Here is a 25,987-nt window from a genome sequence, read left to right on the forward strand (position 1 = left end):
GTCCATAACCCTTGAGTGAGCAGTCTGTATTAATATGAATGAATTATTGTTTGCTATATATGTGAACCTTGTCCTTGATATTCAAGGCCTGATCTGTACTGTGACTAATTTTACTGTAGGTGTGGATATTTGTTATTTTATATTCAAAATAAATTTATATTGGGGAATAGCTTGTCTGATACTGATGATACATATTCCCTAGGCCTATGAGCCAATTGTATGTGATGCTAATTTCAATCCAGAAACATTACTCAGTCCATCAGTTATTAGATATATGAAACTGAAATAGCTGTTGCAAAAACTCAAATTGATATAAATATAAAGGTTAACATTAATAGGGGTGCCCAAAGTTTTTCATATGACTGTATAGTGGGACCTCTTAGACCTGTTGATTTCACCCATCCAATAAACAATGCAATATTAATGGGGCCAAGTCATCAAGGCTGGCAATTTTTTTTAATAGGAACACACTTTTTAAAGGAGTTGTCTAAAGATCTTAAATGTAAATTCTTGTACTCTACATTCTGTTCATTCTCAAGAACGGAGGAGTTTTTAATTTGACAGTGGACATCTTGTGGCTTAGGTTACCTGCCACCTTATGGTCTCAGAGTGGCTGTTTAACTAGGTAAGGAGTGTGCGGTGCTTGCAGGCTCCATGCTTTACAACTTGCTTTATCCATTCAGCTTCAGTCCCCCTGTGCTTCTCCCATACTGCAAAGCAAAGTTGTCTCTGCTAGTAGTCTGGAAAACCATGCTGCAGGTAGCAACTCTCAACTTTTCGGTGTGCAAAGCATCTGGGAACCAGGAATTCGGGAGGCAAAGGAGCATTGCGTGCCTAAAAAGGGGACAATAGAAAAATACTGTAATGAACTTCCGCATCTTCAAGCTGCTTGTGCACCATAATCTGAAATATATGCCAACTATGAGCGTGCGTACATATCTGCTGTCGTTTACAATTTCTTGAGTACGATATAGTGAATGCTTTGGGACTGCTGCTAGCTCTTTTCACTTCAGCTGAGCTTCGTCTATGACTTGTGCAACTTTTTATAGTCAAATATGTCTGTAAATTATAGCTTTGTGAGATTTAATTAAATGTGTGGTTCAAAATTAACATTTATTTTAATCCTAATTGTCTGTCAATTTTATGTGATAATGTAATCTTTTTTCTAATATTTACTCTAACACCTTCACCACCAGGCGATTTTCCGTTTCTTATTCCCTTTCTTCCAAGAGCCATAACTTTTAATTTTTCCATCAATATAACCATATGAGGGCTTATTTTGCAGGACAATTTATACTTTTGAATGACACCATTCATTCTGACACATATTGCACTAGAAAACGGAAAAAATTGAGGTGAAATTGCAAAAAAAGTGCAATTCCACAATTATTTTGATATTTTATTTACCATGCTCATTGTATAGTAAAACTGACCTGGTATTATGATTCCACAGGACAGTACAAGATTGTAGATGCCAAACATGTATAGTTTTTGGAGAAAAAAAAAAGAATTGTGAAGTTCTTATTTTTCGGGATCTGGGGCTTGGTGATGGCTTAGTTTTTACATCCTGAGCTGACATTTTTACTGATACCATTTGGTGTAGATGTGATTTTTTGATCACCCTTTATTGCAATGTTGAAAAAAACCCCAACATAATTCTGGCGGTTCAATTTTTTTCTTGTTACGCCATTTAACAATCAGATTTGTTTATTTTACTAGATGGGGCATTTCTGAAAGCGGTGATGTCAACTATGTGTATTTTTTTGTTTCATTTTCAATGGGGCAAAAGAAGGATGATTTGATCTGTTTTTATTTTTTCAAACCTTTTTTTTTTTACTCTTTTTATTGCCTTTACTAGTTCTAAGGGGACTTGGAGCTGCTATCGTCTTATCGCAAGTGCTATACAGAGCAGAGCCTCAGAACCTCTCTGTCCAGCACAAATGCTGTCTTCCTATGAATGTAGGTGCTCAGCCGGCGTTCACAGGACCTACATCACTACACATCAGATCAGTAACTGATCCCTAGCTGTCAAGACAACCCATCTGCGCCAAGAAATCACATCATGGAGTCGCCGATGGGAGCCAGGAATGGCGCACTCTATGCCGGTGGACATTAAATCCCGCTGTTCGAGATTGACAGCAGATTTAGCAAGTTAACAATTCTGTGGGGTATCTGTTGTGGAACTCACTGATTTTCTAGCATGTTCCAATATATGATCAGGATATCACCTTAACTTAAACTGTTCCTGTCTGTCACCTTTGTTCACATAAACACGGATCAGATACTATTTGTTTTATTCTGGTGAATTGTGATTTTGGAATTGCTTTTTTACTGAATATGGATGTGTACTAGTGAAATGAAGAACACTATTTTAATCAGTGAATTTCTTATATAAATCTGTAGACAATAACCCACATTGGTCCAAAATAACAAGGGTAGCTAAAAAACTCACTTTGTCCTGACTGTACGTCATGGTGAATTTAAGTTCCCCAAATCTCATTAATAAAACTATCAAATTTTATTAAAGAGTCACATGGACCCTCCCATATGCAAAACACGTCATCAATAAATCTCCACCATGGACCTCAATGAATATGTTTCCAAGTATTGAGATTGAATATATGATATAAATTTATAAAATAAGAAACTAAATTGGTTCCTTACACATACGAAATGACCCTCATATCCATTTGGATAAAAAGTAACAAGATGTTATTTGTATATATGTATATATTATTACTTTGTACGATAGGTTTATATTGTTTGTAAAAAAGTTTATTTTTCTTAGTTTTGGTGTGTGATAATTTTATATAATCACTGTGTTGCGGATGATATCGATTCCTTTGGATTTTACTATTTATTGTATGTTGTAAGACACAATCTTCACTGCTGATAAAAGCTGGAGAGGAGCTGAAGCGTCCAAGTGGTGAAGCCTAAAAAATCCACTAATTTGCTACAACAGTGAGTGTCGGGATTATTTACTTTCTTTGGGCTTTCTTTTCAACTGCACCACATGGATCAGGGTGGAGTGTCGATCATTTCTGAACATTCTTCCACATGAAACAATGGCCCATGTCCTTTGAAGCACCAAACAAAGGAACAATACGTCCGCCATAATTAATAATAATCAACAGAAAAAAAATCTAAAAAATAAATTATAAGTTTAAATTTGTTTTTACAGCATTAATGGTGCAGTATAATTGAATCGCGTCATCTAGGAGTTTATAATTTTAAACTGCTAGATGACGCGATTCTAGCTTTATCCAATACCATCTGTAGTACCCAGTGTTGCCTGGGATAGTAACAAAGTCTCTCTCTCTCCCTTTCTTTCTATTCCACTCTCACATTTTACCACTCTCTCTCTCCCCACCGACATCATATTACCTCACACATAAGCTTCTTATACTAAGAATGTCCTTTGTTGCCTATAGCAACCAATCAGAGCTCCTATTAATGACCTGTAGCAAAAAAGAAGCAGTGCTGTGATTGGTGGCTATAGGCCACCTGATAAATATCCAGCGTAACTGTCAAAACAGCCAATATATTACCTAAAACATCTAAAGTTTCTGTGTGTGTCTCTTTCTGTGTGTATGTGTCTATGTGTCACTTTGTGTGTCTTTCTCGGTGTGTCTTTGTGTCTCTGTCTCTCTTGCTGTGTATGCGTCTGTCTGTGTCTCTTTGTCCATAATAGGAGTCTATAATAACACATCCGTTCCCAGCTCCATTGACTTTAATGTAAGCAGGTTTTTGGCAAACTAAAACACGGGGTTAAAGTTTCCCCTCAAGACATAGTCTATGACGTTCCCTGAGTCAAATGAGGCGGCTGTGCAAAATTTTGTGATTGAAGATGCGACGGTGCGGATTCCTTTAGCGGACATATACACACACATACATATACACATACATACAGCTTTATATATTAGATGTGTGGCTGGGTTTCTTTTTGAGCCATTACTTTTATTTTTTTACTTTTCAGTAAATGTTTTGTTGTGAGAGGGTTTGTTTTTCTTGTGGGACAAGATGTACATTATATGGATACAAGTACTGGAACAGCTACAAGACCTTTCATTACATCCCATTTGTAATCCATATAGTACAGTGGTGGTCTACCCTTTGTGGCTATAACAGCTTCCACATTTCTGGGAAGGCCTGCTAGAATATGTCCATTCAACCAGATGAGCATTTGTGCGATCAGACACCGATTTTGGATGAAAGGGACTTGCTAGAAATATTTATTCTAGTTCATCCCGAAGATGTTCAATAAGGTTGGAGTCACTTCAATTCAAGTTCTACCACACCAAACTCACCCTGAAAACAACCCAATAACATTATCCCTCCTCCAACATACAATACAGGTCAGACATGGATGTAGGATAAGAGACTTGCTCAAAATCTTTCTATTTCATCTCAAATGTGCTTAATAAGATTCAGGCCAGGGCTCTATGTAGGTCTGAAACTTGCCCATCCATGCCTTTATGGACCTTGATTAAGTGCATTGAGACACAGTCATGTTGAGACAGAAAAGTGCTTTCTCCAAACGGTTTCCACAAAGTGACAATAATCTAAATTGTCTTGGTTTTCTGAAGCATTCTAAAGGTTTTCCTACCAACAAAGTTCATTTTAATCAATAGATCTTGGAATAATAATAATTTCCACAATTGGATGTGTTATTATAAAATATTTCTGTGCTGAGATAATCTTATATATGTGCCCTGCTATGTACTGTGTAATGGCTGTGTCTGATCGTACAGGGACATGGTCTGATCATACCACAGCTCCTGAGTCAGGGAGGAAGCAAAAGAGTATAAAGAAATTACAGAATGGGATAGCAAATTATTCTTTGGAGGTAAAACATTTTTTAAAAACAGGCAGGGAAATGTTTTACCTCGCAAAAAGAATAATCTATAATCCCCTGTTATAAGGTCTTTATAATCTCTTTTGAACATTTTTTAAACACATCCAATTGTGGAAAGAATTAGTCCAAGTTTTATTGAATAAAATCAACTTTAAAATTAACTTTGTTAGTGGGAAAACCCAGTTAAGGCTATGTTCACATTTCCGTTGTTTAGGATCAGTCACAATCCGCCGCTCTGATAAACAATGCAATCCGTTTGCCGGATTCCGTTGTTCCCATAGACTTGTATGAGCGACGCATTGCGACTGATGCCCTTGCGTTGCATCCGCCGCCCGACTGATCAGTCGTGAGACGACTGACCGTCGGGCGGCAGGAACGCAGCATGTAACATTTTTTGAGCAGCGGAATCCTTATGTTTTCACTGCGCATGCTCAGATCTTGTGTTTAATCATTCAAATCAATGTCTCTCTCGGCGGCCGAACGATCAGCTGATCGCCCGGCGGCCAGCTTCTGTGAACGATCAGCTGATCTCCCGGCGGCCGGCTTCTGTGAACGATCAACTGATCTCCCAGTGGCCGGCTTTTGAGAGCGATCAGCTGATCGGTCTCTCGTTTTTATACTGAAAGCATTTCACCAACAGAATCCGCTTTCTCATGACAATTAAATTCCATTTCTTGTCACCTGTTGTACAACGCATCAGTCACAAGCGTCAAGGAACGCAGGTGACTGATGCAAAAAAACGAAAATGTGAACATAGCTTAAGGGACGCTTTACACGCTACGACATCATCGCTAAAGCGATGTCGTTGGGGGTCACGTAATTTTTGACGCACATCCGGCCGCGTTATAGATGTCGTTGTGTGTGACACCTATGAGCGATTTTTAATCGTTGCAAAAACGGTCAAAATCGCTAATCGGTGACATGGGGGTCCATTCCCAATTATCCTTACAGCTGCAGGTACAATGTTGTTCGTCGTTGCTGCGGCAGCACACATCGCTATGTGTGACACCGCAGGAACGAGGAACCTCACCTTACCTGCGTCCGCCGGCAATGAGGAAGGAAGGAGGTGGGCGGGATATTATGTCCCGCTCATCTCCGCACTTCCACTTCTATTGGCCGGCCACTTAGTCACATCGCGGTGACGTCGTGGTGACGCCGAACGCACCTCCCTCTTGAGGGAGGGATTGTTCGGCAGTCACAGCGACGTCGCTGAACAGGTATGTGCATGTGACGCTGCCGTAGCGATAATGTTCGCTACAGCAGCGATCACCACATATCGGTGGTACGACGGGGGCGGGTGCTATCGCGCTCGACATCGCCAACAAATGCTAGCAATGTCTCAGCATGTAAAGCGGCCCTAAGACTTCCCTTCACTGAAATTAATGGGCTGAGGCCAACCACAGGAAAATTACCATATAGCACTATCCCTTCTCCACCACACTGATAGGTGACACAATGCAGTCAGGCAGGGAGGTTCTCCTGGCATCGCCAATGCAGACTTGTCCATCAGACAATAGAGAAGCGTGATTCATCACTCCACAGAACAAGTTTCTACCGTTCTTGAGTCCAGTGGACGAATACTTTACAAATCTCCATCCGACGCTTGGCACTGTGCTCGGTGATGTAAAACTTGCATGCCGTGAAGTACATGAAATATAAATTTTGTGCTGTTAAAGGGACTCTTAGGATCAACCCTCCTAAGCCATCTATATGGGCATACAGAAGCTGAACCAAATGATATATTGATATCTGTGGTCCGATTTCTAATTCCAGAGAAACCCACATTTATCCTACATGTAAGTGAACTGTAAGGGGCACTTTGCACACTGCGACATCGCAGGTGCGATGTCGGTGGGGTCAAATTGAAAATGACGCACTTCCGGCATCGCATGCGACATCGCAGTGTGTAAAGGCTGGATGATACGATTAACGAGCGCAAAAGCGTCGTAATCGTATCATCGGTGCAGCGTCGGCGTAATCCATGATTACGCTGACGCGACGGTCCGATGTTGTTCCTCGCTCCTGCGGCATCACACATCGCTGTGTGTGAAGTCGCAGGAGCGAGGAACGTCTCCTACCGGCCTCACTGCGGCTTCCGTAGGATATGCGGAAGGAAGGAGGTGGGCAGGATGTTTACATCCTGCTCATCTCCGCCCCTCCGCTCTGATTGGCTGCCTGCCGTGTGACGTCGCAGTGACGCCGCACGACCTGCCCCCTTAACAAGGAGGCGGGTCGCCGGCCACAGGGACGTCGCACGGCAGGTGAGTGTGTGTGTGAAGCTGGCGTAGCGATAACTTTCGCTACGCCAGCTATCACCACATATCGCTGCTGCGACGGGGCGGGCACTATCGCACTCGGCATCGCAGCATCGGGCTGCGATGTCGTAGTGTGCAAAGCCCGCCTAAGGCTATGTGCGCACGTTGCGTATTGTCCCTGCAGAAATTTCTGCAGAGATTTGAACAGCACACGTGCACTTCAAATCGCTGCAGAAACAGTCCGTAATGAAAAAAAAAAAAGCTGATTTCATGCGCTCTGACTGCAGCTCCTCCCATAGACAGAGCAGGACCTGCAGGCAGAGCGCAGGAAAGAAGTGACATGTCACTTCTTAGAACGCGCGCTTCGGGCAGCAGCCGAAGCGCTGAGCTCTAAGACGCAACGTGCGCACGGCTCCTGCATAATCTTCATAGATTATGCTGGGGACGCAGGATGCATGCAATTACGCTGCGGTGCAGATTGCAGCGTAACTGCATGTAATTACGCAACGTGCGCACATAGCCTTAAGATTTATGGGCTAAACTCTGATCTCCCTGAGTATCTGCTTCCAGGGCTTATTTTATATACAAATGCAAGTTACCGGTGTGAGACATGTAGATGAAAAGAGCAAACAGTCAGGCATTACATGTCTCACACTGGTAACATTCCTTTCATTTAAAAATAAGCCTGGAGGTTAGTGGGGGTCAGTCGTAACCAATCATTGCAAAAGGGTAGGGCAGTGGCAACGCATGGGCAGGATTTCGTCAGCATTCATGTCCTTTTAAGTATGTGGTCACCTGTGGTGAAACCATATTTAATTCATTTAATTTAGAATCCAAAAGATCTGTTACTTTTTGGTGAGCAGAACCAAGGGAGCTGGATCATCAAAAAGATCCAGACTGCCCATCACTACTGGAGGTGAATTCTCATGAAGATCAGAGTCCGGCCTATAGATCTTATCAGCTCCTTTACATATTAAGTAAAAAATGTGGATTTCTGAGGAATAAGACATTGGATCGCAGATATCAAGATATCACTTTATTCCGCTTCCTCTGACCTACATATATACGGCTTAGGAAGGTTGATCCTACTGATAGATTCCCTTTAATGCCTGAGAATATTTGGCGTCTGCAGAGCGTTTGTCACCTTTTTGCACTATTCAGCACCCAATTTTTATGTGGTCTCCACTTTGTGGCTTCTTGCTGTGGGTCCTAAACACTTCCACTTTTCACGAACACTAATAAAGCAATAAAGATTCCTATGAGGACTTGTTCTGTGCGCGACAAGTTACAGTTGTGAATGATTTCGTTCATGTTACCTTATATAATGACAGGTAAAAATTTGGGCACCCCTGGTCAAAATGACTGCTACGGTGAACAGTTAAGCAAGTTGAAGATTAAATGATCTCTAAAAGGCATAAAGTTAAAGATGACACCTTTCCTTTGTATTTTACGAAAAAAAATGTTTTTATCTTTTACATTTGAAAAATTATAGAAAGGAAAATGAACTGATGCAAAGTTTGCACACCTTTGCAGATTTGTGTACTCATAGCTTTGCCGAAGGTTGCAGATCTTAATTAGCCTGTTAGGGTTATGGCTTATTCACCAGCATTATTAGGAAAGGCCAGATGCAAATTTCAGTTTTAAAAAAACCTAGCCTCCTCTAACCTTGTGCCAAGAAACAGCAGCCAAGGGTTCTTCTAAACAGCTGCCTAGCACTCTGAAAATAAAAATGGTGAACGTCCACAAACCAGGAAAAGGCTATAAGAAGATAGCAAAGTGTTTTCAAGTTGCCCTTTCCTCTGTTCGAAATCTAATTAAGGCCTGTTTCACAAGTCAGTGAAAAACACAGACGTTCTTCACTGATGTGTAAAACACGCACATGTCCCTCCGTGTTCCGTGATTCACTGCACACGTGGGTTGTCCATGTGCAATCCGTGATCCATTATCCGTGATTGCACATGAACGTATGCTCACCTGCCCCGTTCCTGCTCTCCATGGTGCTGAAGTCTCCAGCTCTGTAGTGTTCGGCCACCGCTCTCTCCAGCTTCTTCCGGGTTGGCTCTGACTGCATTCATGAATATTCATGAGCCGGGCAGGAATCTGCAGAGTGGGGTCTGCAGAGAGGGTCGCTGGAAAGGCGAGTTGAAAATGTTTAGTATTTTAAATGTTCGTTTTTTTCTGGTACGTGTTCCATGGATTACACCATAGTGTGGTCCGTAGGACATCAGTAATGCCAGAAAAAAACTGACATGTCTTCGTACGGCAATCACGGACACGCGTGTACTCTGCACGGAGACACGGTCAGTGAAAAATCACTGATGTGTGTGCAGACCCATTGATTCTAATGGGACTGCGTATGTCAGTGATTCTGGTACGTATAAAAAAAAACCAAAACACATATGGTACCAGAATCACCGACGTCTGAAACAGGCCTAAGAAATAGCAGGTAACAGGAACCATGAAGCTCACGATAAGGTCTGGAAGATCAAGCAAAATTTCTGTGAGAGCTGCTCATAGCATTCCTAGAGAGGCAAATCAGAACCCCTGTTGACTGCAAAAGACCTTCAGGAAGATTTGGCAAACTCTGGAGTTATGCTACATTGTTCTACTATTCAGAGACACCTGCACAAATATGGCCTTCATGGGAATTATCAGAAGAAAACTCTCCTGCCTCAACATAAAATTCAGCATCAGAAGTATGAAAAAGAACATCTTAACAAGCCTGATGCATTTTGGCAACAAGTCCTGTGGACTGATTAGGTTAAAATAGAACTCTTTGGCCACAATAAACAAAGGTAAGTGTGGAGAAAAAAAAGGCACAGACAAAGAACATCTTGCCAACCATTAAGCATGAGGGTGGATCAATCATGCTTTGGGGCTATGTTGCAGCCAATGGCACGGAGAACAATTCATGGGTAGAGGGAAGAATGGATTCAATTAAATGTCTACAAATGGATAGTCCACAATAGACGATCTCCAAATGCGCAAGCTGAAGGTTTTACAATGGTCCTCATAGTCCCCTGATCTGATCATCATTGAAAATCTGTGGCTAGACCTCAACAGAGCAGTGCATGCAAGACGAGCCAGGAATCTCACAGAACTGGAAGACATTTCCAAGGAAGAATGGATGAAAAATCTCTCAAACAAGAACTGAAAGACTCTTTGCTGGTACAATAAGTGTGATAATTGTCAAAGGGGGAGCTCCTGGTACTAACCATGCAAGGTGCACAAACTTTTGCATCGGTCCATTTTCCTTTTTGTTAATTTAAAAATATAAATAATGAAAATATATTTATTTTTTGCCTAAAATACAAAGGAAATGTCATCTTTATTTTATGCCTGTAAGAGATCATTTCATTTTCAACTAAAATTTTCACCAAGGGTGCCCAAGCTTTTACATGGCATTGTGACATACTAAAAGATGAGCTGTACTAAAGGCTCCAGGTCACAAATTGCAGAACTTTGTGGAGTTTGTGCTTAGAAAAAATGACAGAAGCTTAAAAAGTGGCAGCTCGTCCCCGGAATAAGGGGCGCAGTGAGGGCAGCAGGGGGGGAAATAATGGTCCGCACCCCTGAATAGCCGCCATATGGCACCACAGATATGTATGGTCTGTGACTGCTGCTCCCCGGCGCCCGTCTCTCCTGCTGTCCCTGTACCCGTCTCCTCCGTTGCCCGGCTCCCCCGATGCCGGCAGCGCTGTGTCGTGCACACACCATGACTAGGCCGGAGCCCCCCGCACCGCGCACGGCCCCTCACCACAGCCTCTGACGTCTGCAGCCTGTGGAGTGCGCGCCTATTCTGAGGTGCGCGGTAATGATGGCGGCGCGCTGGGAGACTTCCTTAGCACGGATAGTAATGCCTTGCCCCGCTGGAATGAATTGATTGCTTGTGCCAAACCTCCCTGTGTGGAGTTTACCTCAGAGGCCGGACGTGCTGCACGTATGTAGGAGCCGGGGACCAGGGAGACGTGTCACACAGCCCGGCGGAGCCCGCCTGATATTCCACAGCACGATGGGCCTACTGGAGAGGCTGAGGAAGGAATGGTTTATTCTGGGGATCATACTGGTGATAACGGTGGCCAAACTGGAGCCGGCCATAGGAGAGAAAGGGGGTAAGTGCGCGCTGCCGGGGCGGCCACCAGCATTGTGGGCACCACCTGGCACTGAGACGACTGCCCGCACTGAGGACTGTGACGCTGTGCCAGTATTGTGCCCGCACTGCCAGCACTGAGGACTGTGCCCACACTGCGAGAACTGTGCCCGCTCTGTGTATACCCACACTGCAGGTACCGGCAGATAGTGACACGTTGCACAGAATGACACTTCCGTGTGCTGCATGGTATAGTGACAGCCACTGCTACAACCGAGGGCAGCCTGCCAATAGGGACTACACTGTACCTGACACTGCCACCTGGGAGCGCAAGGGTTAATCTAATGATCTGTTGCTGCTGGTCCTCAGCAGAGGGTCTGTCACTACAGCAGCTATGACCTATCTATCCATCCATCCCCTTGATCGATCACCCCTATATCTATCCATTCCATCCTTTTAGCCCCTCTATCTATTCATTCCCTCAATTTATCCCCTCTGTCTATTCCCTCCATTGATTCTATCTGTCTATCCCTCCTCTCGATCTACCTATCCATTCCCTCCATTTATTCTATCCCCTCTATCCATCCCCTCTATCCATCCCCTCTATCCATCTATCCCCTCTATCCATCTATCCCCTCTATCCATCTATCCCCTCTATCCATCTATCCCCTCTATCCATCTATCCCCTCTATCCATCTATCCCCTCTATCCATCTATCCCCTCTATCCATCTATCCCCTCTATCCATCTATCCCCTCTATCCATCTATCCCCTCTATCCATCTATCCCCTCTATCCATCTATCCCCTCTATCCATCTATCCCCTCTATCCATCTATCCCCTCTATCCATCTATCCCCTCTATCCATCTATCCCCTCTATCCATCTATCCCCTCTATCCATCTATCCCCTCTATCCATCTATCCCCTCTATCCATCTATCCCCTCTATCCATCTATCCCCTCTATCCATCTATCCCCTCTATCCATCTATCCCCTCTATCCATCTATCCCCTCTATCCATCTATCCCCTCTATCCATCTATCCCCTCTATCCATCTATCCCCTCTATCCATCTATCCCCTCTATCCATCTATCCCCTCTATCCATCTATCCCCTCTATCCATCTATCCCCTCTATCCATCTATCCCCTCTATCCATCTATCCCCTCTATCCATCTATCCCCTCTATCCATCTATCCCCTCTATCCATCTATCCCCTCTATCCATCTATCCCCTCTATCCATCTATCCCCTCTATCCATCTATCCCCTCTATCCATCTATCCCCTCTATCCATCTATCCCCTCTATCCATCTATCCCCTCTATCCATCTATCCCCTCTATCCATCTATCCCCTCTATCCATCTATCCCCTCTATCCATCTATCCCCTCTATCCATCTATCCCCTCTATCCATCTATCCCCTCTATCCATCTATCCCCTCTATCCATCTATCCCCTCTATCCATCTATCCCCTCTATCCATCTATCCCCTCTATCCATCTATCCCCTCTATCCATCTATCCCCTCTATCCATCTATCCCCTCTATCCATCTATCCCCTCTATCCATCTATCCCCTCTATCCATCTATCCCCTCTATCCATCTATCCCCTCTATCCATCTATCCCCTCTATCCATCTATCCCCTCTATCCATCTATCCCCTCTATCCATCTATCCCCTCTATCCATCTATCCCCTCTATCCATCTATCCCCTCTATCCATCTATCCCCTCTATCCATCTATCCCCTCTATCCATCTATCTATCCCCTCTATCTATCTATCTATCCCCTCTATCTATCTATCTATCCCCTCTATCTATCTATCCCCTCTATCCCCTCTATCTATCCCCTCTATCCCCTCTATCTATCCCCTCTATCCCCTCTATCTATCCCCTCTATCCCCTCTATCTATCCCCTCTATCCCCTCTATCCCTTCCCTCCATTTATCCTATCTGTCTATCCCTCCCCTTGATCGATCAATCTATCTATCTTTCTATCCATTCCCTCCATTTATTCCCTCTATCTATCCCTTTTCCCCTCTCCTTATTACTCTGTCCATTGTGTGTTTCTGGAGATCTCCTATCAACCTACTGAATGTCTCTACATGTTTTTATCCTAATCTATAAGAAGCCCGCTGTATTGGCCACATTGGTGGCATGAAGTCCTGTACCTTCTGAACCCTACTTTTGGCTGCTGCCTCCATTACATTTCTTCTGGTAGGTTAGATACAGTCAGTAGATAGATCTGCAGTAGACAGCTGAGGAGGTTTGGTAACTTCCCACCAGTTACAGGTTGGTGCCTCTGCTTTGGCTGCTTTCACACATCAGTTTTTTGGCATCAGGCACGATCCGGCGAAAAAACTGATGCGACGGATCCGGCGAAAAAAATGGATCAGTTGCATCAGTTTTTTCCATCAGTTCCTTCAGTTTTTTGACAGATCCGCTGTGATTCTGAGCATGCTCAGTTCAAAAAAACGGATCCGGCGGCCGTAGGCTTCCATTATAAAACATGCCGTTCACATTAACGTTTCATCCGGCTGGCGGACAAGTAAATTTTGACAGATCCGGCAAAAAACGTATGAAACGCAAGGCCATCTGGCACAATCCTGCGCTAATGAAAGTCTATAGGGGGAAAAAAACAGATCCGGCGGCAACAGACGCCGGATCCGTTTTTTTTAGTTTTGCCGGATTGCGCCTGATGGCAAAAAACTGATGTGTGAAAGCAGCCTTCTTGGTCTGCACAGATGAGGTGTATTAGAGCAATAAGGCTGTGCACACAGAGGATTTGGTTGCAGAAATTTTCTGCACCTTCTGTCAGAAAAATGAGGTGTGTTCTTGGATGCCTTTTTTTTTTTTATGCGTTTTTTTCCTCTGCGTTTTTAATAAGTCAATGGGTGGAAGAGGTGAAAAACACACCACGAATGGTGCAGATTATTTTCTGCAACCAAATCTGCAAGGAAAATAATAAGCAACACGCACAAAGTGCACTGCAGCATTCTCAATGACTGCTGGCATAAGGATAGACATGCCGACTGGTAATAAAACTGCACCAAAAAACGCAGCGTGCGCACAGCCTAAGGGCTCATGCGCACGTAACTGCAGAATATTCTGCAGCGATTTGACAGCACATGTGCGCATCAAATCGCTGCAGAAACACTGCATAATGAATGCAGTTTTTCTGTACAAAAAAGCCGATTTCCTGCGCTATGGCTGCTGCCCCCACCATAGACCGAGCGGGAGCTGCATCCAAAGCCCACGGAATAATTAACATGCTGCTTTTATGAATTCACAGGTTTGGGTCAAAATTTTAGCACCCAAATCTCTTCGTTCATAAAAGCAACGTGCGCACATCTCATGGACAATCTTCATAGATTGTGCAGGGGACGCAGAACGCTTGCAATTACGCAACATGCGCACGAGCCCTTAGAGTGGCGATCAGGAATGTCAGACTGTTAACTTTGTAGGAAAAACCCCTTTAATTTTAAAGTTCATTTTAATCAATAAATCTTAAAATAATAATCATTTCCACAATTAGATGTGATTTAAAAAAAATGTTCCTGTGCTGAGATAATCTTATATATGTGCCCCTGCTATGTACTGTGTAATGGCTGTGTCTGACCATACAGGGGTACAGGGACCATGGTCTGACCATACCATATCTCCTGCATCGGGGAGGACACAAAAGAGAGTATAAAGATATTACAACAGGGGATCATAGCTGGTTCTTTTTGTGAGGTAAAACCTTTCCCTGCATGTTTTTAAAATATGCTTTACATCAAAAAAAGAATAATTTGTGATCCCGTGCTGTATTGTCTGTACTCTCTTTTACTTCCTCCCCGGCCCAGGAGATGTGGTATGATCAGACCATGTCCCTCTACGGTCATTCCTTGACAAATCCCTTTAATGGGCACCTCTGATTCATGTTGTCCGAATTGCGCTACTAGGATGACTAGTCCGAGGCAGATCCACAACCGGCTTCAAGGTTCACATCAGCTGTTTGACAGGTCCCTCCGATGATTGCACATAGGGAAAAATTGTTAATCAAAATCGAGATATCTATACTAGGTTTGCTTTGAAATGCCCCAACATTTCATACATTTCAGCACCCAGACTATGATTCATGCTGCCATGGTTTGGGCAGCATGAATTGACTGACAGGTTCCTTTTAAAGGGAATTTGTCACCTTGTTTTGCTACCCCATCTGAGAGCGGTATGATGTAGGGGCAGAGACCCTCATTCCAGACATGTCATTTATTGGGCTGATTGCTACAGTTTTAATAAAATCACTGGTTTCTTCACTGCAAATCTAGCTGTTGTCTGGATGGTGAGCTCTGTACAACTCCACCCGCACCACTGATTGACAACTTTTTTTGCACAATTAAGTGGTGGTGGTGTTATACAGATCTCATGAATATTTTGGACTACCTGACAATAGGTTTACTAATCCTCTAGTGATAAAATCAGTTTCAGGAGATTATCAACATTATAGCAAGCAGCCCAGTATCTGCTGGTCACAGTGCAGAGGGAACTACACTATTCTCAATAACACAAGGAAGTACATGAAGCAATGGGATGAAACTTAAGGCCTAAGCCACACGGCATGAAAATCGGAGCGAGTGGAATGCAATAAAACATGGCGTTCCACTCGGCCCAATATTACTCTATGTGCCAGCACCCATGAGCGATTAGTTTCTCAGCCCTAATCGGACCGAGAAAACAATCGCAGCATGCTGCGGGTGCAATGCGATCCTGGTTTCTCTCACACCCATTCAAGTCTATGGGGCGAGAGAAAAACGCACTGCACTCACAGTACATTGGGGTATCGCGAGTGCAGGGGGAGAATGGCAATAGCCGGCTACGGAGGAGAGAGGGTGATAAATGTGGCCCGCCCCTCCTCCGCAGTGGCCCGCCCCTCCTCCGCAGTGGCCCGCCCCTCCTCCGCAGTGGCCCGCCCCTCCTCCGCAGTGGCCCGCCCCTCCTCCGCAGTGGCCCGCCCCTCCTCCGCACTGGCCCGCCCCTCCTCCGCACTGGCCCGCCCCTCCTCCGCACTGGCCCGCCCCTCCTCCGCACTGGCCCGCCCCTCCTCCGCACTGGCCCGCCCCTCCTCCGCACTGGCCCGCCCCTCCTCCGCACTGGCCCGCCCCTCCTCCGCACTGGCCCGCCCCTCCTCCGCACTGGCCCGCCCCTCCTCCGCACTGGCCCGCCCCTCCTCCGCACTGGCCCGCCCCTCCTCCGCACTGGCCCGCCCCTCCTCCGCACTGGCCCGCCCCTCCTCCGCACTGGCCCGCCCCTCCTCCGCACTGGCCCGCCCCTCCTCCGCACTGGCCCGCCCCTCCTCCGCACTGGCCCGCCCCTCCTCCGCACTGGCCCGCCCCTCCTCCGCACTGGCCCGCCCCTCCTCCGCACTGGCCCGCCCCTCTTCCGCACTGGCCCGCCCCCTGCAGCTGTGGTCCAATCGCATGATCTGACCTCAGTCGCAGTGACACTCGCATGACACTCGGCTCCCGCTGTGATGCCAGTGGAAGCCGAGTGTCATGCGAGGATCGCAGTAGATCCCCGTGTGGCCCTGGCCTTAAGGAAGGAAATTCAGATTAGACATTAGGAAAACTTTCTGACAGTGAGGGCAGTCAGAGAGGGGAACAGGCGACCACAGGAGGTGATGAGCTCTCCATCAATGGAAATCATCAAGTGGAAGCTAGATAAACATATTTGGGATGATTTAGGAAAGCCTGCACTCGCAGGGGGTTGGACCCGATGGCCCTTGAGGTCCCTTCCAACTCTACCATTCTACACATCGTTAGAGATGGGGGTTTCTGTCTGTATATTATGCTATTTCAGGTGGCAAAAACCTGGTAATAGATTCCCTTCAAAGTGAAGCGGTCATGTTTGATATTGAGTTAATCTGCATGTTAAGTGTTATGAGGTGCCCGGCCGCAGTGCTGGCGACAGTGCGATCTTTATTTCTTCCAGGAGCCGTCAGCTTTCAGTCATTCAGGCGTTTCCGGAGCAACTACAGTGAGCACAGAGCGGCGGCTGGAAGCTTGGCCTAGTGTCGACAGTCAGCTGACTCTGCACTGATGCACTTACGGGGATCCGCACCTATAGTACAGCAGCTGGGCATATTAAAGGGGTCGTCCACTACCAGGACAACCCCTTCTGAGTTCACTAGTTTCCTCCAGTTAAAATAAAAGAACCTGTACTCTCCTCCCGTTCTGGCTCCGTTCCAGTGGTGTTGCTCACATGACATTGTGGTGTCACGGGAACCTACGACTAGTCACCCCCAACTCTCTCTCCCCGCCTTTCACTCAAATTAATTAATCAACAGGAAGTGACGCTGCGGCTGCCACTCACTTCCTGTTGATTGCTCATTTGGCCCAAAGGTGGGGAGAGAAGCCAGCTGTGATTGGACGCAAGGCTCCCGTGATGTAACAATGTCATGTGAGCACCAAACCACGATTACTGATAGCACTGGAATGGCGCCAGAAAGGGAGGGGAGTACAGGGTTTTTTTTTTTTTTTTTTTAAACTGGGAGAAACAAGTGGAATCAGAAGGCATTGTACCAGTAGCAGACATCCCCATTTACTGTTTTAAGCCTGCTGATTAACCCCATATGGGCAGGTTAATAGTGTCATTGCACCTGACAAGTTTCCTTTAATTGTCTGATATATTTTAGAAATGCTCCCTAAATGTTTGTACAATATGTTAGAATTTGGGGCTCCACTTTTAATTTTGCCCAGGGCTGCAGTATGTCTAAAACTGTCCAGCAAGAATCACATTCTTCTTAGGCCCTGTGCGCACGCTGCGGACTTACCCGCAGAATTCGCTGAAGGAATGCTGCAGAAAGTGTTTATAACATTTCTGCAGTCCTTCTCCAGCAAAAGCTATGGGGATTAAAAAATGCTGTGCGCACACTGCGTTTTTTTTGTCCCTGCGGATTTTGCTGCCGAATTTCTGCTGCGGAATTAATGTGTGTGTCACTTAATTTCCGCAGGTCCCTGCGGTTTTGCCATTATTGGTAAAAACCCGCAGGAACCAACCTGCGGAAAAACCGCAGCAATTCCACAACAACCCACGGTAAAACTGCATGCGGAATTCGGGTGCGGAAGTCTTTCAGAGGGTCTGGAATTTTCCTAAGAAAAGTCAATTTTCTAGTGTGCACAGGGCCTTACACAGTTTTTTGCTTCAGTCGGCAGCATTTCTTCATATGAAGAATGTCTGTACACATGCCACATTACAGAGACTGTACACTACATAGATGTGTCTGGCCCCTCCGCACAGGCCCTCCTCACATGGGTCTATGTGCATTGGTGTCCATGCATGTCTTCATACGGAGAATGTCTGTACGTATGCCACCTTACAGAGCCTGTACAGTGTATGGAGGCCTCCATGGTGTCTTGCTAAATTCTACTAAAAAGGGGGCTGAAAGCCCGTACTTACGAAGCGCTCACTGATATCCTAATCAGGCACGAATACTAATATTCTTTATAGCAAGATACTATTTATTTTAATAGCACATGAATATATATAGTCAATGGTACATAGGCATAAGAACTATAGTCATAGAAACTTATACAATAACAGAAATATGCATCAACATTACCGTTATGTTGTAGCAATCCTTTCACATCGGAGGGAACTCGAGTTAATGATAAGGAATCAACATGGCATCTTGCATCACAGGAACAGTGCGTACGTACACTTCAATGTCCTGGAAGGTTTCCCTAACATTAAGCGAGTCCGGTGTATTTTTTATAGGAAAACTTTGTAGGTTGGGTTTAAATGGTCACCAGCATGTGACAGCTGAGTCATGTTCATGTAACTTGACCACAAGCTGCTGTGGGCACTGGCAGCTTCCTGCACATTTCCTGCACATCCTGCCAGTTGACAACTGGCCGACCACAGTTTGACCATAGTGTTAGTGAAATATTGCAATGAGCCGTAAATTTCATATGCAAGCTTCCTTAAACCTGCCTTTAAGCCAACCACAAGTTTCCGGTAAGTGGAACTGTAAATGTGACTTCCCCATTATCTTAAAACTGCTTCAAGACATGTATTCTTTGGTCATCATGTTGGCCTTCCAAAGGACATCTCTTTGATACTGAATTATTTATAGGTCAAATAATATCTGGGATCACTCCTATCTTTTGATTATGATTCCTATCTAATTACATTCAAACTTCAGTCATATCACATTGGTATCACACATGGGCACAGGCTGCTCACATGGGTCTATGTGCATTGGTGTCTATGCTTTTCTTTCACACCTCGTGGTCTCGGACACAGTTGACAGTTTTCGATAAATAGACCCCCTACATCAATGAGAGATTAGTTCTTTGCTTGATTAAAAGACTACACATCACAGAATGCAGAGCAATAAGCAAATGTGCACACTGCATCTTTTTCAAGTGGATTCAGCCTGAAAGTGCTTAAAATATGCTAAAAAAATGATCATATGTTCTCGGATGTCAAAACAAACTGGCTGTACATACATTCAATCTTCATGAGCATTTATTAACCGCTTCAGGCCTTGAAAGACCTGTGACAGTTAAAAGAAATGACCTGGCTATTCGTCAAGATGCTCAATAGTTTGTCAAAATACGTCTTCCCCCCCCCCCCCCCCCCCCAAAAAAAAAACCTCTAAACATCCCCCCCAAAAAACAAAAAAAACAAACAAAACCACAGGCGTAAACAACAAACAAAAAAACAATCAAAACGATTCTTCAAGACTAAAGACACCACATGTCCTGGAGCGTTTTCCTCTGGCCAAACTCTGCAGGTACTAAATAAGAAGTCATATGCACATACTGTAAGCTAAGCTATGCTGGGAGACTTTGGCCCTAAAGCTTGCAGAATTGTGAGTCCCTCTGGTTGGTAGTAAAGTCTGACCTTACTATTGTTGATTCTGTGTTACAAATCAACTACCTACACTGATAAGAACAGGTTAAAAAGGGTTAAAAAGTTGGTAACAATGTGGTTGCAGCTCATCTTCGATTTGGATCTCTTAGGCTAGGTTCGCACACTGCGTCTTTTTGACGCTGCGTTTTTGTGTGTTTTTGGCCGCTAAAAACGCACAAAAACGCACCTGCGTGGAAAAAACGCATGCGTTTTTACCGCGATTTGGTGCATTTTTGGCTGCGTTTTGCTGCGTTTTTGATCTCTGAGTTTTGCTGCCTTTTTCCAATGCATTGCATGGGGGGAAAACGCAGAAAAACGCAGGAAAGAATTGACATGTCCATTTTTTTTTTTTTCAAGCTCAAAAACGCAGCTTAAAAAAAACAGTTGTGTGCGGACAGCAAAAATGAAAACTCATAGACTTTGCTGGGGAAGCAAAGTCATGCAGTTTTGAGGCCAAAAACGCACCCGAAAAACGCCGCGAAAACGAACTGTGCGCACATAGCCTTACCACGTTTCACAAAACAAAGGTATACATTCTTAGAGGGATTTCATAGACCTGATTCCATATCAGAATACCTATATACGGGAATCATCACATTACTCTTACCATTTATAGTCCAGCTGGAGCGGTGTGCATCAAATGCTGTGTAATATTAGGCAGTTAAACCTTCAAAAAGAATTCCACAGCTATTGCAGAATGAATTTTCTAAATAACTACGCTGGCCTCATTGGGTCTAAGCGATCTATTGAATAATGTATGCAGGTTGTATTACCAAATCTGGGGACAGGTCAGGTTTAATGTCTCAGTAATTACAAAATGGCATCTGTTTCGCACTAATTGTCAGTATCACTACAGAGTTCACATGAAGTTTTTCTAAAGAGTCTGTGAAGAATGAAAAGTGGAATCTGATTGGTTGCTAAGGACAACTGAGTCATTTTCACTTTACACCATGTTTGATAAATTCCCCCCCCCCTTCATTAACCCTATTACACATACTGTCCACCTACTTTAGGACCACCCTGCATATATGTATGTGTATATGTCCGCTAAAGCAATCCGCACCGTCGCATTTACAATCACGAAATTTTGCACAGACATCTCATGTGATCCAGGGAACGTCATAGACTATGTTTTGATGGGAAAATTTAACCCCGCACTTTACAGTTAATCTCCAAAATTCTGCTTCCATTAAACTGAATGGAGCTGGGAGCTATAGGCTATTAATAGCAACTGTCAGTGGTTGCTATAGGAACAAAATAAACTGTTAGTATAAGAAGCTTATGTGTGAGGTAATATAATGTCGGTGGTGAGACGGATAGAGAGAGACAAAGAGACGGCCTGGGCAAAGAGACAGGACGGGCAAAGACACACAGAAAAAGACTGGAAGAGAGACAGAGAGACATAGTATGTATATATATATATATATATATATATATATACTATGTATATATATATATACACATAGTGTATATGTGTGTATATGTGTGTATATGTGTATATGTGTGTATATGTGTGTATATATATATATATATATATAAACTATGTATATATATATATATATGTATATATACTATGTGTATATGTATATATATATATATAAACTATGTATATATGTAAATTATAACATGTGTATAAATGGACTAGTACTAAAAAAGACCTGCCCCAATGCAGCAGCCCTGTGTAGTGACCAGCATGATACCTATTCCTGAACTGATACTGCAACACTGTTTCATAAGGTAGCACAGTAGAGATTAACCCCTTCTCAATCAATATGTTCCACCTGTTATAAAATAATTGCACCTATTGTCACCTCCAGTGGAGGCGCTGTTCCAGCGGAGTCGGCACTGGCTCTCTCAGGGCTCATTATGTCCCACAAGCCCTGCAGCCAATCAGCGGCTGCTTAACTCTCACTTCCTTTGGACAAATCAGTCACCTTGTGAGAACTGTGGCTGATGTCTGATGGAAGTGAGAGTGAAGTGGCCACTGATTGGCTGCAGGAATTGCATGAGAGAGCCAGTGCCAACTCCGCTGGAACAGCACCTCCAGCGGAGGGGAGTATAGCTGTTATAATTTTCTGAAGTAGAGTATAGTGAGTGAGAAGAGCTGGTCTGAGTAACCCCTTTCCGTATATAGGATGGTATATAATGTGTGCTCGTGTTTATAGTGAGCACTGCCACTGTGACTACTGCTGTAGTGAGTGCTGAGGAGCGTGACATGGTATATCTATTCCTATGTTTTACTATCCGTATTCTGACTGCCAGGACACAGCCTCATGCATGTTTCGCTGGGTTAATGGCTTCTTCTAAGGGAAATCCGTTGACAATCAAATTTAACGCACTGCTCATAAAATAATGCTGCGGCTCTGGGGCTGCATTCATGATGTGACAATAACGCTGCAATATTTAGTCCTTAACTCTGTTTTGGTGATATAAATTTATCGGGGACCACAGTCATTATCCCTATTGGGACTTAATTTCTAGGCAGTTTTCTGATCACCAGTCTCTATTTTAACATTTATACACATTTTAAATTAATAAAAAGTCACCTTTATTGTGTTAAGTTCACATTCTTTTCTCCCCCCTCCCCTTTTAGCCCCCCTTAATTTATGTTTTTTTTTTTTTCCTCCCATGGCCATTTTGCACAAATTTGGTAGCAATATCATATTGTTTTGTAGTCCTAGCTCCGGTGGAAACTATATAGCTTTTTACATCCATGAAGCCTGAGCTTGGCTTGGTCGCGTATCCAAAGGCTATGTGCCCACGCTGCGGATTTACCGCGGATTTTGCCGCGGATTTACCGAAAATCTGCAGCAGCGGCACTTCCAATCCATTTCAATGGCATTTTGGAAATGCTGTGTCCATGCTGCGGATTTTTCCGCGGCGGATTTGCCGCGGATTTTGATCCGGAAAAATCTGCAGCATGTCAATTATTGTTGCGGATTTTGGTGCGGATTTTGGCTATAGAATGGGGAAAAAAAAAAAATCCGCGGCAAATCCGCGGCAAAAAAGAGGTGCGGATTTGCCGCGAAAGTCGCGGGTTTTCATGCAGAAAAATCCGCAGGTACATTCTACCGTGGACACATAGCCTAAGAAGCAGAGAACTGTTCACCCGGATGTTCAGAGAGGTATAAAAAGGTGAGACTAGAGAGCGTAGCTGCTATGGAAAGTGATCACAGTTGTCATTGTCCAGAGGAGTCTGAGGTGACTGCTCTTAGAGAGGCTGCGAGGTTATAGAGTGAGCGCTGAGGTGTCGTTTTCGAGGCTGTAGGATACCGGCATGAGATGGATTCATCAATAGTTGTCGGGTGCAGCCATGAGTGCTGAGGGATTCATTAACCCCTTCACCCCCGGCCACTAAAACACCCTAATGACCCGGCCATTTTTTGCAATTCTGACCAGTGTCACTTTGACAGGTTATAACTCTGGGGACGCTTCAACGGATCCTGGCGATTCTGACATTGTTTTTTCGTGACATATTGTACTTCATGTCAGTGGTAAATTTAAACCGATAATTTTTGGGTTTATTTGTGAAAATTTAGGAAATTTTGAAAATTTCGCAATTTTCAAACTTTGAAAATTTATGCCCATAAATCTGAGAGATGTGTCACACAAAATAGTTACTAAATAAACTTTCCCACTTGTCTACTTTACATCAGCGTAATTTTCGAAACAAATTTTTTTTTCGTTAGGAAGTTAGAAGGGGTCAAAGTTCATCAGCGATTTCTCATTTTTCCAACAAAATTTAGAAAATAATTTTTTTTAGGTACCACATCACATTTGAGGTGACTTTGAGAGGCCGAGGTGACAGAAAATACCCAAAAGTGACCCCATTCTAAAAACTGCACCCCTCACTCTGCTCAAAACCACATCCAAAAAGTTTATTAACCCTTTAGGTGCTTCACAGGAACCAAAGCAATGTGGAAGGAAAAAATGAAAATTTTACTTTTTAACACAAAAATGTTACTTTAGCCATAAAATTTTCATTTTCGCAAGGGAGAAAAGAGAAAGTACACCCTACAATTTATTGTGCATTTTCTCCTGAGTACGCTGATACCCCATATGTGGTAAAAATCAATTGTTTGGGTGCACGGCAGAGGTCGGAAGGGAAGGCGCGCCATTTGAATTTTTGAACGCAAAATTAGCTGCACTCATTAGCAGACGCCATGTCGGGTTTGAAGACCCCCTGAGGTGCCTATACAATGGAGCTCCCCCACAAGTGACCCCATTTTGGAAACTAGAGTCCTCAAATATTTTTTCTAGATGTTTGGTGAGCACTTTGAACACCTGGGTGCTTCACAGAAGTTTATAATGTTGAGCCGTGAAAAGAAAAAAAAATTATTTTACCACAAAACGGTTGCTTCAACTAGGTAGCTTTTTTTTCCACAAGGCTATCAGGAAAAATGCACCATAAAACGTATTGTGCATTTTCTCCTGAGTACGCAGATACCTCATATGTGGTGGAAATCAAATGTTTGGACACACGGCAGTGCTCGGAAGGCAAGGAGCACCATTTGAATTTTTGAGTGCAAAATTAGCTGCACTCATTAGCGGAAGCCATGTCGGTTTTGAAGACCCCCTGAGGTGCCTAAACAATGGAGCTCCCCCACAAGTGACCCCATTTTGGAAACTAGAGCCCTCAAATATTTTTTTTAGATGTTTGGTGAGCACTTTGAACACCTGGGGGCTTCACAGAAGTTTATAACGTTGAGCTGTGAAAAGAAAAAACATTTTTTTTTTTTATCAACCACAAAACTGTTGCTTCAACTAGGTAGCTTTTTTTTTTCACAAGGGTATCAGCAAAAAATTCACCATAAAATTTATAGTGCATTTTTTCCTGAGTACGCAGATACCTCATATGTGGTGGAAAGTAATTGTTTGGGCGCATGGCGGGGCTCAGAAGAGAAGGAGTGCCATTTGACAGCAAAATTGGTTGGAATCATTAGCGGACGCCATGTCACGTTTGGAGACCCCCTATGGTGCCTAAACAGTGGAGCTCCCCCACAAATTACCCCATTTCGGAACTAGACCCCTCAAGGAATTTATCTAGATGTTTGGTGAGCCCCTTGTACCCTCAGGGGCTCCACAGAAGTTGATAACGTTGAACCGTGAAAATTATTATTTTTTTTTTTAACCACACAATTTTTGTATCAACCAGGTAGCTTTTTTCTTTTACAACGGTATCAGGAAAAACTGCACCATAAAACGTATTGTGCAATTTTTCCTGAGTACGCAGATACCTCATATGTGGTGGAAAGTAATTGTTTGGGCGCACGGCGGGGCTCAGAAAAGAAGGAACGCCATTTAACTTTTCAAACACACAGACGCGGTGCACTGATCGGCCGCTGCAGGATGCACGGTCGGATGAGATACAAAAAGCGTTGGGGATACGGAAAAAAAAAAAAGGTCACGCCAAAAATTGAGCAGGGATGCAGATCCGTTATGTGCATCCCTGATCAGCGCTCGGCGGGACGCACGGACGGATGCGATACAAAAAGCGTCGTGAATACGGAAAAAAGTCACGCCAAAAACTGACCACGGATGCAGATCCGTTATCTGCATCCCTGATCAGCGCTCGGCTGGACGCACGGACGGACGCGATACAAAAAGCGTCGCAAATACGGAAAAAAGTCACGCCAAAAATTGAGCCGGGATGCCGATCCGTTATCGGCATCCCTGATCAGCGCTCGGCTGGACGCACGGACGGATGAGGTGTAAAAATGGACAGGATACAAGAAAAAAAAAAAAAAAAAAAAAAGTTATACTCACAGTACCAAGAGGATCACTGACCAGAAGAGCTGCACAGGAACAAGAAGGCAGTGAGATGGACAGCTTTACACCAGCAGCAGGCAGGACGTTGGACAGATCAGCAGAAGGACTCAGCGATGGAGGCAGATGTGATC

General features: G+C 44.1%; 1 protein-coding gene and 1 long non-coding RNA gene across 2 annotated transcripts in view; one reads left to right on the plus strand and one right to left on the minus strand.

Moving 5' to 3' along the window:
• Positions 1-437: 437 nt before the first annotated feature.
• On the minus strand, positions 438-11,040 carry LOC142291267 (uncharacterized). The gene is made up of 2 exons (XR_012750452.1): positions 10,825-11,040; positions 438-834 (listed from the first exon to the last, which is right to left on the minus strand). It is a non-coding gene; the product is annotated as an uncharacterized LOC142291267 (long non-coding RNA).
• Positions 10,893-25,987, plus strand: part of SLC10A7 (solute carrier family 10 member 7) — a 304,073-nt gene continuing 288,978 nt past the window's right edge. The window contains exon 1 of the mRNA XM_075335657.1: positions 10,893-11,222. Coding sequence (XP_075191772.1) covers positions 11,123-11,222 — 100 coding nt within the window. The 5' untranslated portion in view covers positions 10,893-11,122. The remainder of the gene's footprint in view (positions 11,223-25,987) is intronic.

Source organism: Anomaloglossus baeobatrachus, chromosome 1 (assembly GCF_048569485.1).
Source record: "Anomaloglossus baeobatrachus isolate aAnoBae1 chromosome 1, aAnoBae1.hap1, whole genome shotgun sequence".
In the NCBI taxonomy this organism is placed as follows: Eukaryota; Metazoa; Chordata; class Amphibia; order Anura; family Aromobatidae; genus Anomaloglossus; species Anomaloglossus baeobatrachus.